At 48.3% G+C, this 16674-nt stretch overlaps 1 protein-coding gene across 5 annotated transcripts in view; it reads left to right on the forward strand.

Annotated features, from left to right (window-relative positions):
- The window catches only part of PRDM11 (PR/SET domain 11), a 49649-nt gene that overhangs the window by 21644 nt on the left and 11331 nt on the right, over positions 1–16674 (forward strand). For 4 of the 5 annotated variants that reach the window (XM_075427524.1, XM_075427521.1, XM_075427522.1 and 1 more), the window contains one exon: positions 14271–14458. In XM_075427524.1, the coding sequence (XP_075283639.1) occupies positions 14271–14458 (188 nt within the window). Of the gene's footprint in view, positions 1–4647; positions 5061–6818; positions 10065–14270; positions 14459–16674 lie in introns of those variants that run through there. The other variant, XM_075427526.1, reaches the window with a different exon arrangement.

A 16674-nucleotide genomic window follows, 5' to 3' on the forward strand; every position in this document is an offset into this window, starting at 1 on the left:
GCAGCACTTGCTGGTTTAATTTCAAGTGGCTGTTTATCCAGGGCAGTGGATGACAGGGAGGAAGGAGTATGAAGCGTAGTAGATGGCATGGTAATGGTAATATCCTCTTGCCCTTTGCCCAGTCAGTCAGTCAGTCAAGACAAGCTCCTGATGCCGGGAGATGTTCTCCTAAGCCAGCCGCTGGCACAAGAAAAATGTACACTTCACCGTTGTCCAGCCCTGTTGTTTCGAATACTTCATGAAACTCCTTGGCTTTGACCTGCAGGGATGTATGCAAGCCTCTTCCTCTGTTGTTATTTTTCTGGGGGCTCAGGGTGACATATTACCATGGGTCACAGCAAACCTCAAGCAAAATTGGTGCTTTCTCAGACACAAACCATAAACCGCTGGTTCTTGGGGCTTTGGAAGGATTGCACAGAACCAGCTGTTGTTCCTAATTACCTCTGAGGAAATGCTGTTATTCAGTTGTTTGGTACCTTTAAAAAAATGGATCTGACCAAAATGGAAGTAATTCAGAAAGTTCAGAAAACGTCCCTCTGTGTATATCCCTTGACCCAGACTGAGATGCAGGATAGGAAGCACCAGCAAACTGAGTTGTTGAAGTGCCTCATGTGTGGGTTTTCCAGGCTAGTTTCGGCATTTATAGTCTGTATCCCTTCTTACCTGCGAGTACCCGAGTTCTCAGGCTTTTGGCACAGTTCAAATTTGTCCTTTCCCTCAGCCCATATGAAAAGGCTGGTGCGAGTCTTCCTGACTTCTTTCTCCTTTGCCTTTCTCCCTGCACCCTTTTCCCTCCAAACAAAGAGGTCATGGGGAGCAAGATGGTTTTGTATGTCTTCCTGTGTCTCCTGATAATGGAGATGTCTGCAATTTGATCTTCGTACAGTAATAGAGCTTGGAAGGGGGCTCTGGTCAGATGCTCCGATGGCCTGCTCAAGGCAGGACCAACTTAGATCAGCAGTAGATCTTCTAAGTACTGAGCTGCTGTTTCAACTTTACAGGACCTTCTTAAAATAAACATTTAAAAAAATTCAGGGTTAGTGTAGCTTCCCATCTCTTCAGGGGGAGTAAAAGCCACCAGCCTATGCACAAGTCGTTTTGCTGAACTTCATGAACTGGTCTCTGTTACCTTGCAGCAAGTGGAGTAGATGTTCTTATGCATTACAGACTGAAACTTAGGCAGAGCAAAGGGATCCTGAAGTACTGCAGGACTGTGATCCCTGTAAAAAAAAATTTTCACTGGGTCTCTGAAGTGGTTATATACTTGCTTCTTAGAGGCCAAGAGAAGTGGAGTCAGCTGTTATCTTTGTGGCATGATCATTAAGTGCCCACTGTTCACATAGTTCACAACGTCACGTGTTTTTAAAGAAATAGCTGTACAGTCTTGCACTTTCAGAGTAACCTGGGCTGAGGTGTGAATTTGCAGACGCACAGCTAGGGCTTCTCTGGGGCTTGCTGAAACCCACACAGCATCCCCAGAGAGGTACTTCAAGTGTCAGTGACTGCTCCTAGAGGCATTCTGCATGCTGGAGGAAGTGCATGAGGGGAAGAAGATCTCTCTGGCAGTAATACCGTCTGCATTTTTATAAGGAGGAGGTTAATGTGCCTGCTGGGAACCTAGCATTAATTGAATTCATGATTAAAACTGTCCAGAACTCATTACATTCTGTGTGGTGAGTTTGCTGTTGGAATACTGAAGTTATCTTCAATAGTTTTGACACTAGTCATGCTGGAGCAAATGGGGGGAAACCCTGAAATCTGAATATCCAGATCTACCACAGGTTGTCCTAAGTGCACTTGATGGGATACCCTGTGTGGGAAGAGCAAAAAGGGCTCTAATTCCCCATGGGTGCAGCTTTGCTGGTGTCAGCAGCCATGGGTTCAGCAGAGAAGAGGGGGCACAGGTTTCCTGACTCCACCAGCGGCTCTGAGCAGCTCCGGAGAAGCTTCTGTTCTGTACGCTCACCTCCAGCCAGGGGCACTTGGCAAAATACTGTTACTCCTCACCAGAGCAGCTTGTCAGTGGAGACTGGTTTCCACCACATGGAGGCACTGATGATGCTGTGCAGTTGTGGGTACCTGCGGAGAATATACATGGAGCCCAATTTTGCTGAATGTGATAAAAATCAAACCATAAATATTCCCTTGCTCAAAGTTCCGCATAGTCTTTTCCCTCCTTCCAGTGTTCAGCTGGGAGAACTGCTATTTCCTTTTAAGTTTGGGTTGTTTGTTTTTTCCTTGAGATCAGTGTAGCAAGTGCTTTGCTGGCTCTCCATCATTTCATTACCATCTTGTCTAAACACTTCTTCTACCCCTCCATAAATGAAGCTGCACCAAAGCAGTATCTCAAGGATGCTTTTACATTTGTCCCAGTGAAATGCGTCTGTGCACTTAGGTCCCAGCTCTCTCTGCATGTGACCTGGATTTGAGTGGCATTTCCTACTGGTTTTCCAGTTTAACCAAGGTTAGCAGCTTCTGACGCTTACCCCGACAGAGAGCAGCAGTGTTAGGGATATTCATTAAACAACAGTGTGATGGCACTAAGGAGAAACTGGGATGACATCTGACAAGGGTCCCTCTGCCTTTCCATAGGTTTTTCTTAGCCCACGAGCACCCTTCAAGTGCATGCCAAACCACCTCTCCTCTGCTGGGCCACGGCAGTGCTGAAAGGCACCCAGCTCTGAGGAGGTGACAGCAGGGCCATCGCGAACGGGGGGCAGGTGGGGAAACTGCTGAGGCCTTTGCCTGTACCAGCTTTTCAGAAAGTAGTTTGAGGTGGCTAAAGTCTGCCTGTAAGAGATAGGACATGCAGCCAAGATTTTAGGTTTAAATGTATAGATGACCCACAGAGGTCCCTTCCAACCCCTACTATTCTGTGATTCTGTGATTCTGTATGTTTTTTGAAAGAGAAGGGTCTGAGCTATCCCAGCCAGAGTTTAGTCCCCTAACATTGCAAAGATGCTAACAACAGGTCCCAAATTAAACGAAACCAAGGATGCTATTATTAGTAGATATATACTAGTAGACATCTAGAAAAGTGGAAAGAAAACTGACAGATCGGGAAGCTAATAGGTTTTCCTTCCCATAGTGTCACTTCAGAGTTACAGTTACTAGGTGTCCTAACCATAAAGATGTCTTATTATTTTTATGTTACATCATAATATCCTTTTTAAACATTAATTTTCTAGGTTTGTAGTGACAGCTCTTTGGAGTGATTTATATTAACACTGAAATCTTCTGCCTCGGATGAGTGCTGCTTTCTCCACTATAACTCCATGTTGATGTAGATTTCTGGCTGAGAACTTCCTTTTAAAATATGAAGAACTGTGTGACATGACATCTTTCAAAAAAGTCCCTAACATCCATGCTTTTAATTGTTTGAAGGCATGTGAAAGCAGTCTTTTCTAATGCGTAGCGCTAGAGTAACCATTTTGGCATTTTACTCCACTCTGCTGTAATTCAGATCAAGGTGTACACTAAGTGTTCCCAACAGGTCTGCTTCTCTGTGGCCCTGTGATCTCTTCAGTGCTGTTCTGCATGCTTGTACACAGGTGTCCGTTGCCCAGGCTGCAGATTTTTCCTGTCTGCAATCCCACCTTGTTTATGTGCAGAACAGCGTGTTCACGCGGTCTGATTTCTCCTTCCCTATTGAATAGATCTGCCACCTCCTTTTTTTTCCCCCAATAAAAAGCCTTATTTAGGACTAATGTTCTGTTTATTTTTAAAATTTCCTTCAACTGTGGCTGCAAAAATTACCCCCTCCCCCATCCCCTCTGGACAAAACTGCTTGTTCGCAGGATGGCTGCCTCTTCTTCTCAATGGGCTGAGGCTACGAGTTGTTCATTTGAAGCACCAGAAACTGGGCTCAGGCTCTTTTCAGCGGCAGTGACAGCAAAGCCTAGCCAGGAAAAGCAAGTGGGTGGCCTCATTCCTTTTGAGAACAATAGGAAACAGCGATCATTTCTGGGTAAAACGAGACTTGTAGTGAAGCAAACACTGGATGTGCAGTATCCCTGCTGCTGAAGAAAGCATTTTTCCTTAGGAAAAGCGAGTTGCAGAAATGCCTGTGAGTCTACTTGAAATTTCTCTTCCCTGAAAAAATCCAGTTTGGTGTAGCCTCTGGATGTAGCATGACATCTTGCAAGTTTTAACGGAAAGGGTGGTGTAAAAGTTTGTTGCATGTTGTGCCAGGCAGGTTTCAGGCCTCTAAATTTCCTCAAGCGCCCATTTTTGAGCAAGGTCATCTTAGAAGTTAATTTATAAGTTTGATAGTGAGTTCTCACACTTTTTTCTGTGCAAAAACTGCCACAAGTGATGTGGAGCTTTACTGAAATTCTCATACGTAGGTCAGGGCATCAGATGAAGTGTAAATTTTCATTGTAACTGTAAAGCTGAAGAAAAGGCTTCTTCACACTAGTGTTGCTTGGTTTTTTTTTCTTAAGCTTGAAAATTGCCTCTTAAAAACAAAACGGCTGGCATTTCCTGGTGCGATTGAGGAAAACTGAGAGGTTGTTGCGGGTGGGGGGAGCTGGATCCCACCGAACTCCTCTACCCCAGTGCCGCACTGGCCAAATGGTTGGATGCAGGGGGATGCTTTGCGCTGATTCCCTTTTACCCAATTGTGCTTTGTGGGATGTTCAACCCAAGGAACATGGCTGAACGAAAGAGGAAGCCCAAGTTTTCCAAGGAAGAACTGGACATTCTGGTCACTGAGGTGACCCGAAATGAAGCCATGCTGTTTGGGAGGGAGACAATGCGTCTATCCCATGCTGACAGGGACAAGATCTGGGAAGGCATAGCCAGGCAGATCACATCAGTCAGCCAGGTCCCCAGGTCTGTGAAAGACATTAAACACAGATGGGACGACATGAAGAGAAGGACCAAGGACAAACTGGCATTCATGCAGAGGTCCCTCTCCAGCCCCAGCAGCGCGGGGCGGCCCTCGGCCATCGTCCTGACCGCCCACGAGAGAGCCATCGAGTCGACGCTGCATTCGTCACGCCAGATGCACGGCTTCCGGAGAGCGGATCTGGACGTGGTTGACAGCCCGTCAACAAGCTGTAAGTATCATTGCCTTAACACCTTTTTGTCTTATGCGTGCATATCTCAGTTTGACACCAGAGGAGCGTTGTGTGTTCTGTGAGATGCGGGGTTTCCTGCCAAGCCAGGTCCTACTGCCGTGTTTTGTTTCGAGACAGCCTGCTCTGGTGATCTTGGGGTGCTGAGATGGATTGAGGGAAAGCTGTTTCCAAGTTAAGATCATCTTCTTCATCTGTTTATCTAATCCTTTTCCATACTGTCTTATAAGACATTGTTCAGGTTCCACTTTCTTAATGGGTCTTAAGTCTGAACTAATCCTACAAGCAAGGAAACATCTGTAGTTGAAGTGCAGCTACCTCCAGTCTGTGGAAAAAGCATCTGTGAAGGATTAGGAGTTCTTCAACTCGCATGCACCCAAGTAAAACAGCAATGCTGGCCAACTGAGCATCGTGTGCCAGCCACTAATGGATCACTGCATGGTGACCGTCTTCCAAGAGGGCTGTTGTGGGGGCTCAGTGGTCTCTGATATTTGTGCTTCTGAGGCCAGGCCACTAATGGTTTCTCAGTAGTGGTCCAAAGGCTCAGCACAAGTGCTCTGAAAAAGGGGGATGATAATGACTCCCTTCTTCACTGTTTCTTAAGAAACTACTGGCCCTGTTTTCTAAGTTAATCTTACACCAAAACTCTCAGATACCTTCTAGTGCTGAACTGCAAGCTGCTTTTTGCAGGTGCTTTCCCCAGCTGTGTACATATGGTTTTCTTGTGCTGAGGTGCAGCATCTTGGTCTGCGAGCTTTTAGGGATACAAAGGAGAGAAACAGGGGGCAACTTCTCGGGAAATGAGCCAACTAACACTTCATGGGTGGCACTGTCTTACCGTATTAGGTTTTATCTCGTATCTGAAGTATTGTTGTTAGCGTGAAAGCAAGGACGAAAATCTCCAAGAACGGGCAAAGTGGGACTTGGTCATTCTGTCCATCTATCTTGGAAGCCAGTTGCGCTATTTCAGAGGTGAAGTGAATACAGCTTGTGCAAGGACATAGTGAGCAGTTGCAACAAGTGAAGTATCATCTCTTCTTGCTCTTTGATGTGCCTGTACCTGTGAACTGGCACATCACTGGGTATTTATCAGACTAATGAGAAGTTTCCCATGGTGTTTTGCTTTGGGTTTGGTTTTGCATCAGTGTACTTGCCCGATTAACATAGGGTCCTGTTGCTGCTATGCCTGACTGCCTGGTTACCGTAGTGACGCCAAGCCACGTAGTGGCCTTGCAGTACAGAGTTTGTGAGCAGCAAATACTACGTCTGTGCTTTTCTCAGTGCGGAGGATGCAAGAAATGACACGGGAGCAGGATTTTGGCACAAGGAACGGAATGTGTCAGGGTGTTCTGAGACTGGACCAAAGGCCAGGAGCCTTTGTCCCTCCAAATGTTGGAGTATTCTAGCTGCTTACAGTTTTGGGGAAGGGGAGTCATTGCCACTGTCTGAAATGAATTTATACTCTCGTAATGAACAATGCTGTGTACAGGATACTATGGCAGCTTGGATTCCTCCTTGGTTGACTGGGTTCACCCGCTCTTCAGCCTCCTATGGCTAAGCTTGTCACCCAGATGCTAACGTTGCAGCATATGCATGTTGAATTATGCATCAGGAGCTACAGGCTTGTCTCAGGGGGGAGGGGAAAACCCTTTTTCCAATGTGCTTTGAGATACCATGAAACAGAAGTGAGAGTCGTGAGGGATTTCACATTAATAATTCATTCCTCCTCCTCTGTTTAAGCTGACGAAGACGAAGAGATGCCAGGCACTTCTCGGGAACACCGCTTCTCATCGCTGCAGAGGGCCGGTGCAGGAGTCAACCAGCTCTCCGGGCCCTCCTTCCTCCGCACTTCATCCTCATCAGAGCACTCAGAAGCTACCAGCCAAAGGCAGGAATTGCACCGTCCGTCCCTGCGCACCACCTCGTCCTGCAGACCTCCGCACCCTCGCACGAGGAGCCCACCCCTCTCCAGCTTCGATCGCCAGCTTCTCCATTCCCACATGCAGCAGACAGACCTGTTCAGGCAGTTCTGCCAGGAGCTGGTGGCTATTCACAGGGACATGGCAGACAGCATGCATGTCATTGGCCAGAGGATGGCTGACCTCACCAGCCAGGTTGGCCAGATGTGCCAGACCCTGTCGGAAATCCGTGATGGGGTCCAGGCTTTCCATAGGATACAGGATCCTAGTGTCATGCAGGGGTCTCTTCTGCAAGCAGCTTGCTCAAAACAGCCCCCTGAGCCCAGTGCAGAGTCTAACCAAAACCCCCCAAAAGAGACGACTCCTGCACGGACTACCAGGTCACGAAAGAGAAAACACCATTTTTAGTCTGCTTCATGTAAAGTAAAGAAGGGTGCCCCTTCCTGAGCTGCTTGCATGCTCACATGGCCTCTCCATGTGTATCAGTACTCTGTGGGGAAGGTCAGTGGCTGCCCCAGCCTGCCTATCTCCCTGCTAGCTAACAGAGCGGTGTGCATTATGGCAGCTGAATAGTAGGGCTGGCCCTCTGCAATGGCAAAGAGGAATTTCAGGTCTTAGAGAGCTTGAGATGTAGGACGTCTTTCTGTTCGTAGAGATTAGGAGTTTTCACTGGCTTACCTGTGCTTTGAACGCTCTATAAGCTGAGATGCAATAGGAATCATTATCTTGATCTCTTCTTGTGCCTGTGAAACGTTATTTACTGAGACAGTGTACTACAGAGCTCCCTTTGCAGTCAACCCACAAACTTACCCTATTACTGCCTTCCCATCATCTTCCTGCAAATGATTATATGCACTGTGCAGAGATACATCCTTATGGCTCGAAAGACTCTTATTGCTCATTATTTTTATCTTGGATTCAGCAATAATGGGCAATCCAGGGCTTACTGTGGCTTACACACAGGTTTGGGGAGAGGGATGTAAAAGCAGAGCTTGTGCAGGGAAGGGAAAAGGGCACGATGCTGAGGACAGGAGGACAGGTCTGAGCACTGCGTGGTTTTAGACTGCTGAGAAGGGCTGCTATGGCACATGCCTGGATCCTGCAGTACCGCATGCGCTTATATCTGAGTTTCATCTTTGTCTGCTCCAGTCTGAAGCCCCTACCTGCCCTTCACAATGGCAGTTAAAATACAATTATTTCATAATACGACAATGTTTAAAGATAGTTATGTCATATTATTTTCTTGCATGTTACAATCTTCATTTTTGAACCACCTTGCCTTCTTCAAAATGTGAGAGACTGCACAGAAACAAGGGAAGATACAGGGCCTGCTTCTGACCTCGGGAAGTTTGGTTTTTTATCACTAATTCGGTCAACTTCGGTACAGTTACTTTGCACTTACTCAGTGTTTCTTAGGGTGGGTTCTGTACTGTGTTCTCCTATCGTGAAGAATTTACAACCTAGGTTCACAGCTATATAGGTTAAAATCTTAGACATGTTGATTTTGTGCTGCTTTCTTTCCCCCTTACAGATGTAAGAACGAACTGTTACAACTTTTTAATTACTTTAGTGCTGCATGAGAGTTTCATGTACAACCCCGATTCTGAAACGAGGCTTTAATAATGTCACCTCAGGTGGTGATAACATGTGTGGCAGCTTTATTACAACATGTCTGTCGTCTCCTTTATTTGCACATCTGCACCTACTATGCTGCCCTCATCTCTGGAAAAACCAGGAGCGTTATCATGGTGTGCTACAGCAGGGAAAAGGGCCAGGGTGTTACCCACGCACAGTTAGCACGCTGCTGCTCTCCAGGCTGTCCCAGTGCACGTGGGTTGCAGGAAACTATTCAGGTTAATATGAATGCGCATCGTCATGCCATGTCTGGACTACAGACTTGGCTGGAAAGTTGTATGAACTTCAGCGGGAACTGAACACTGGCAGCGCAGTGTAGCAGAAGAATGGCTTGTTTTATGTGATCTTGAAGGATCTTCTTTAATCTGTCTGGCCTGTCCTTTGAAAGTGCAGTGCACTAGCTTCTCTTCTGGAAAGCTCACTGTCTGTCGGCTGTGTCAGACATTCCTGACGTGCTTTTCCTTTCTTCTTTTTAATTGTTCTGTAGTTCTAATTCAAGTAATTTATTTTTAGTGGTGCGGTAAAAGGCCCATGCTCAAGGAATTAGAGGTCTGGCAACGAGAAGAAGCTCCTTTCTTCTGAGGAATGGCCCATGCTGGTTTCATGCAGAGGACGTTCCTCGTAGTGCTGTTGCCAGACCAGGGCAGACCTCGCTCACCTTCCTCTGAGGATGTCATTTTACTTCTGTTGTAACATTTGTATTCTGCAAGTCACAGTCTCCCTTCAGTTGAAGGGAAGATAGGGAAATCTGGTAGAAGTAGATCTAATTTATGAATCACAAAGAACTGAAAAAATGGTGATATGTTTTAAAGGCTTTCTGAGTCAATACAGTGCTGCTGCTATATATTAGAAGCAGTATTTTATATTTTTATAATATTTGGTCCCTGCTGATGTTTTCCCATGGATGTACTGATAGGATTAGCTCCTCAGATGTTGTCTGGGGGGATCCCTTCAGGGAACCCTCAGGTCTGCAGAGGAGGAGACTCCCGCAGGTGCTGGGCACTGGAGGGAACTGGCGTCGTTGCTGCCATCAGTTTGCTGGCACAGATGCGTTTGCAGAGAGATCCCCGTTGTCCTGGCACAGGATGTGCAGCCTTCAGTGCAAACCCCCAAAGGCTGGGCTCTGGTCGAGAGAAAGGACCTTGCACGGTAAACTGCCTGATGCCTCCCCCATCCCATTCCTCTGTGGGTTATATTAGATTGGCCCAGACCTGGGAACGTATCTCCTGCCCTGTTTAGACCCCTCGGTGGAGTGGTTTTTCTGTAGTGGCTCGCAAAGGATACTTTCTCCTGCACCCATCATGTTAACTGGCTGTTGAAGTAAGTGCCCGTGTCAAAGCAAACTGCTGTGCTCAACCCCAGTATCTCCATGTCTTGTACATGCTGAAAAAACTCTCTTTAAAAGTATTTTTGTTAAGAATGCAATAAATAATATAACACTTTTAACACAGCTGCTGTTGAGTCGTTTGTTTCTCTCATACAGTTTTTGCCTGAACTGGTAGCAAGCCTGTCGCAGATGCTGGGTCTTCTGGAGGTCATCGGAGAGCTGTGGCAGGGTCTGCAGTTGTGCTGCCCATGCCGTCTGCCTGTGCTTGTGGCAGTGCTCTCGCCAGGGTCTCCTGCCCTGGCTCTGTGCCTGACGCAGCCTCGGGAGAGGCTGGTGCCCTGCTCCCTGCAGAGCTCTGCCCTGGCAGGGCATCAGCGGAGCCCCCAGGGGCCAGCCGGAGGGTGGGCAGTGGAGGGGCCAGTGGGCAGGGGGGCGCAGGTCAAATCCGGGACGGGGAGGGGGGCAGAAGCCTGGGCCTCCCTTCAGCTGCGGGGCTCCCCTTCCTCCTCGCTTACTCTCCTGGCTGCTCCGCTCACCTCCTGGGGAGAAATGGTCCCCTTGCAAAAAAATGCCTGATGTTTTTCTGGGCAGGCTCACTGGGACATCTCAAAACTTGGCAATTTGGTGTCCTGGGTGGGCTGTGCCTTGGTAAGAGGGGAGACAAGGACTTTTTTTAGCTGCTAGCAAGACAGGTTATGAGAAAGGTGCCCCTGTGGAGCAAGGAGCTGCACCTCCAACAGCCATGGGGTTGATCCAAGCCCCGGTATCTGCAAATGGGTCAGAAGTGGTCCCCCTTGGTGCAATGGCTGGTCCTGAGTAGCCTGGGCAGAATCTGTGGTGTTCTTGAGCCTGGTTTGTCCCAGGGACCGAGCAGGACATGAAATGTGACCTATTTGCAGCTGGTGGCCATGCCTGTCTGCAGGAGCAGCTCTGGGTGACCATTCCCAACCCTGCTCTTCCTCTGGGGATCCCAATCCCTTGGGAAGCCTGCTGTGCAAGCGGGGCCATGCCCGTCTGCACGCAGGACTTGTGTCAGCCTGTCCTGGGCATCTAAACCGAAGTAGCCTTCTCGCCTTGATTCAGGAGGGAGACTGGCTGCTCTGCAGCCTTCACTGGAGGAGTTGCTCAGGACGTGAGTGCTTCAGCCTCGGGAAGACATGTCAGTGAAGGCAGGCTGGCACAGTCCCTTTTTGACAGGCAGGATGTGCCCCTGCCTTGCCAAGCAGGCTGCCGTTTTGTGGAGCAGCTTCCCCTGTCCTCAGAAAAGTGCCTGCCTCTAGCCCATGGTGTGCAGTGGCATGAGGCGTCTTAGACCGACAGGTGGAATCTGGGTTTTATGCAGTCCTTCCTAACCTGTGCCCCTGGGGTCGCTTTTGCTGGTGCTGGGGCTGGGCAGCGCTGGTTCGAAAGCGATTCATTTATGTGGATGATCTCATCCCCATTTATGGTACCTCAGGGAAGTATCACAGATGTAAAACTTCCTCTCAGAGCATGAACCAGTTACTAACTGCCAGCAGCTGTGTAGAAATGTGTTTATGACTGGATTATTCCACAACTGTCTGTTAAGGGCTTTCTTCATACCTCCTGGTGAAATTGGCAGCGGCAGTCGCTGCCAGGTGCTGGCAGGGAGCGGGCAGCGGGGCAGCATGCTGCAGGGCTGCTGCAGGGCTGCGGCTCGCACCCCGCAGCCTGCGCTCGCCTCCCAGTCCCCGCCACACCAGGAGCAGCCGGAGCTGCAGGATGTGGGCAGCAGAGCTGAAGGACGCTCTCAGGCAGAAGCTCGGAGGGGTTCAGAGGCAGGAGGAGAGCAGACAGGATAAGAACGCTTATGCTTAATAAAATACTTTGTAATAAAAGTGAGCCCTGGTGGGAATAACCAGGCTCTCCCCACTCAAAGTTGTGTTTTAGAGAATTTTCTAAACCTCGCTGTCAGATGCAGTTTTCTGGGGATGCCCCAGACCGTCCTGCCACTGCCCCGTGAATCCCTCAGTGCCACTGGCTGTGGAGATGTGGATCCTGTATGTTGTATTAAGGAGCTGTGAGTGACTCCAGGGTGATAAATCTTTGAAGGCTTCTTCACAGGGGCAGTCTGATCTTGTCATTGCTCGGGCAGCAGGATGCAGAGCAGCTGCAGAGTCTCCTTAGCTGGCACTAGGAAGCATCCTGGCATTTTTTTGGGACTGGGGAGAGAGTCCTCTAGGATCTCCTGTACTGCAGGGCATCAGACTGACATCAGCACATTGCTACAGCTCCAGGGTTGTGTGTCTCACGGCTGGCTGAATGCTTGGTACACCTTTTGTTGAGTGATTGCTAGCACCCAGAAGTGATGGCCTGGCAGCACTAGCTGTGTGCCATTGCAGGACCTCCTTCCCACCACAATGGTCCAGGCATCCGTTCCTTCTCAAATACACAAGCTGGTTGTTGAAAAGTTCTTTTGTTCATAGGGGACCTAATAAATGTTTATAAATATCTGAAGGGTGGGTGTCAGGAGGATGGGGCCAAGCTCTTTTCAGTGGTGCCCAGTGACAGGACAAGGGGCAATGGGCACAAACTGAGGCACATGAGGAAGAACTTCTTCCCTCTGAGGGTGATGGAGCACTGGAACAGGCTGCCCAGGGAGGTTGTGGAGTCTCCTTCTCTGGAGATATTCAAGACCCGCCTGGACAAGGTCCTGTGCAGCCTGCTGTAGGTGACCCTGCTTCGGCAGGGGGGTTGGACTAGATGACCCACAGAGGTCCCTTCCAACCCCTACTATTCTGTGATTCTGTGATTCTGTGATTCATGATAAAAAGTAAAATAAGGGTTAACAAAAGCCAATATTCTGCTAATTTTGCCAGTGCCAGAGCCTGCTGTTTAAATAATTACTGAAGATTGCAGAGCGCCCTGGGTAACACACATTAGGAAAAAACCACAGCGGATTGCAGGCACATGCACAGTTGCTTAACATTAAAACCAGAATTGCTGGAGCCTCGGGCAGTCTGAGACACTGCAGGCTTGTCTTCTGTGTTTTGTGGGAAGTTTCACCAAGTTTGTGACCTTATGTGTGTGGGTTGTGGGCTTGTGTCTTTTTCTGTGCATGTACCTGGCCAGAGAAGGGGAGGAGCATTCAAGAAAAAATAGACAAATTTCTTAACCCGAAGAAACACCTGTGAACTATGAGGGAATGTTTGGGCAAGGACTAGTAGCAGCAGGTGTCAGAGCAGCCATTGCCACTCGCCTTTGTTAATCTTACTGCAGCAGGCAGTGCTGAGTAATAGAGGCGAATGGCGTAAGAGAAGAAAAAGCTTTTAGCTGTGAACTGTTCAGATCTGCTTTTGGGTCTGTACGTACCATGACAGGGCCTCCTCCTGGTCGTGGGTGGGTGTTATGAGCTCGTGTTGGTGGCAGCTGGAACTGGTATTACCAAGCCTTTTTCATGTCCCCTAGCAAGAACACGAGGACCGTGAGAGCAAATAATGTGATTGTAGCTGTAGATCTCTCTTACCAAGTTGCAGAGAGGGCCAGTTGCTTGGAGTGGGAATTAATACGTTTCTGCTGAGCTGAAATTTAGCTGGTTTAAATCAGGAAAATATGTCCCAAGCCCAGAAAGTGATTTTTCTGTCAGCACTGCCAGGAGATCCCCACAGCGTGGTGCTGGACTTCCCTGAGACTTGCAGGGCTGTTTGTATTTTTATGTCACACCCTGCTGAATGCCCAAGTGCAAAACATTCCAGTACTGGCATGACCTTGGTTTCCTTTTGGACAACCAGCAAATACCCTTGTGCACTTTAGGTGTCCATGTTTCTACTCTGTGCCGAGTATCTCAATTCCGCTTATCTGAGAGGAGAGGAGCAAGGAAATGTGGCATCTGCTAAACAGGAAGATGCTGTTTTGGGGAAAGAGACAGGCAGAGGGACCCTGCCATATTCCGGATGTTCCTGAGAGCAAGGGAAGAGGCCTTGGGATGTGAAGTGATGGTGAGGAGTCCAGAAATCCTTGTTTCCATCACCAGGCAAAGATATTTCGCCCGTGAGAGTCTTTGTCACTCTTACTGGCAGAGATACTCCTTCAGGTTGGATGTACGTTGTTGTCATCCCTTCCCCAGCAGAAATGGACCCACTGGCTTAGTGTTCCCTAGGTGTCCATGCTCGCTGTCCTGTATCTCTGGCAATTTGCGCGCCATTACTTCTAACTCCATGCTTTCCAGTCTGGCTGTGTGGATGGCTCTCTCTGAAGGTCATTCTGGCTTCATCGTGGTTGTCATTCTGGTGCAAGGGGGGGGCACAGGAGAGAGGTTTGTGCTTCACGCCTGCCTTGTCACCTCACCCTCAGGTACGTGATCATCTCCCGGGAGGAGAGGGAGCAGAACCTGATGGCCTTCCAGCACAGCGAGAGGATTTACTTCCGTGCCTGCCGTGACATCCACCCTGGCGAGAAGCTGCGGGTCTGGTACAGTGAGGACTACATGAAGCGGTTGCATAGCATGTCCCAGGAGACCATCAACAGAAACCTCACAAGCGGTAAGTCCCCTCCCTGCCCACCCTCTCCCTGATCCCCTTGGGCTGCCACGCTTGTTGGACCGAGTGCAGTGGGTGAAGAAGGTGATGCACAGGCTGTGTGAGGAGAACTGCATTTCTAGAAGCAGAGCACCTCTGGGTGAGAGCTCTGTGTGGCATGGGAGTACCAGAAGAATAATGTAACCACTGTCATGGAGATTGTGAAAGAAAGATTTGTGCTGTGTCATGTGTCATGTTGTGCCGAGTCGTGTGTGTGCTGCAAGGGCCTGATGCAAAGCCCAGGGATCACAGAGCTCCTCTGTCACAAGACTTTCTGGCCTGAAGATTGCCAAACTGGTGGTCCCACAGACAGGCATTAGGTTTTTCTTCTGAACACGCTGCTTTCTCTGGCTCCTGTGAGCAGCCTGTTTGAGGGAACTCTGGCTGGTTTTGTGTGCATATGAAAGAGAGATTTCCTTGGTGTGTTTGTATGTCCATTTTCCTTGCTTAATTTATCTCCTCTTTCTTCAGAAAGATAATTTGGGATCAGCGCGACATCAGCTAGAGACTCCTTAGTCTCACAACCTTAGAGCGTGTGTACAACATACAGGAGGCTTTGTGCTTGTCAGACTTGATTCTTCCCCAGATAAAAATTGTTATCTTATCTTAAGAATAGACATGCTGGAACGAACCCAGTGGTCCTTTAGGTCAGGGTAATGTCAGCAATATAGGAAGCTTTTTGAGGAAGGCAAAAATTCTTAATGCATCTGTTCATCTATACAATGCTGAGACCTGAAGTTAATTAAGGGCATTTCTTCCCAGGCCTACCCACAGAATGGCAGGGCCTCAAAGGGGCAGCCACACTAAATATAACTTTCTAATTAAGATTCCCATGTATGTTATTACACAGCTGCTGTTGCTGCCTTGACTTGGTAAAAGGTGTCTGCTTGTCTCCTCTTTAATCGTGGGGTGGACCAGATGTCCTGAAAAAGCTGGTTATCCTCCATCACCTTGGAGTTTTTATGCACTTGCAGTGTTACATCTTGATGGCTGTACTTGAGCAATTCCCACTTCTGAATTAACATCGGTGCAAATATGCTGTTTTATGTTAATAAACATCACTGAGTGACTAAGTACAGGCTGCAGTGATTTTGCTGCATCCCTTGCACGTGTTAGTTGTCCAGATGGCTTTGTGCTTTCTGAAAATATGGCAAGAGAAAGGCTATGCCTTTGGAGCAGCTGCTCTAGAGGGGCACCAAGGCTGCGAATGATTGCCCTGCCATACAGACATGCCTTTAATCATGGTTTGTCATGGTGCCATGGTTTGTGTGAGCTGAAATGGTAACTCCCCGCCTGCTCTGTGCTACGAGTATGGTGAAGATCTGCCTCTCGGCTCCTCAGGACCTGCCATAGCCTACCACACACTCAGGTAGAAAACCATGTGGCTGCCGAGACCACCCTAGAAACCCCCTGACCTCTTGTCCTACGGCAAGCTGGGCTCAGCCTGCATTCGTTGTTAAAAGGGAGCATCACTTGGGCTGTTGCTAGACTTACAAGACATCACAGCCTCAGCTGGGAGGGCACTGGGAGGTGATCAGGGAGCGGCACCAAAATCTGTTGAGTCACTTTCTGTTTAAAAGGTTTCAAATCCCCTGCAGGTGAGCCTGTCGAGTGAAGTGGCACGCTTTATTAACTCACAGAAAAATAACATGGTTCCTGGGTTTTGTTTCTGTTAGTACTTTCTGACTCGCCGCATAAATGGATTTGAGATCAATAATATGAAAGATCATCTTGTGATTTCTAGCTTTTCCGTAGGGCTGAACCACTCGGTTGGGGGAAAAGTCATTGAAAAAGAAGAATCCATTTTCTAAATCCCTACCTCTGCCAGTAGTCGTTGTAGTCTGTAACGGGGGAAATTCTAAGACAGTGACTCAAAAGCTTTGCCCGTAGAAATTCTCGTCAATATCTTGAAAATGAGATCTCTTGTTACAGATTCACCCAAGAAGTGGCTGGGTTTGCCAGCCAACATCAAAACCCAGTGCAAAATCCCTGCCGTTCGGGCCAGTCCTTTTTACGGTGCCTTGCTCTAACTGTTTTGAGTCTTGCATCTTTTCTGCATTCTTAGCATTGCTCTCCTTAGCAAGGGAATGGTAGCATTTGCTCCGTAACTCTTATGAAAGCATGAATACACTTTAAAAGCAAACAAAACCAAAAATCAGCATAAAGCAGCGTCTTGTTTG

This window comes from Opisthocomus hoazin, chromosome 7 (assembly GCF_030867145.1).
Source record: "Opisthocomus hoazin isolate bOpiHoa1 chromosome 7, bOpiHoa1.hap1, whole genome shotgun sequence".
NCBI classification, from domain to species: Eukaryota; Metazoa; Chordata; class Aves; order Opisthocomiformes; family Opisthocomidae; genus Opisthocomus; species Opisthocomus hoazin.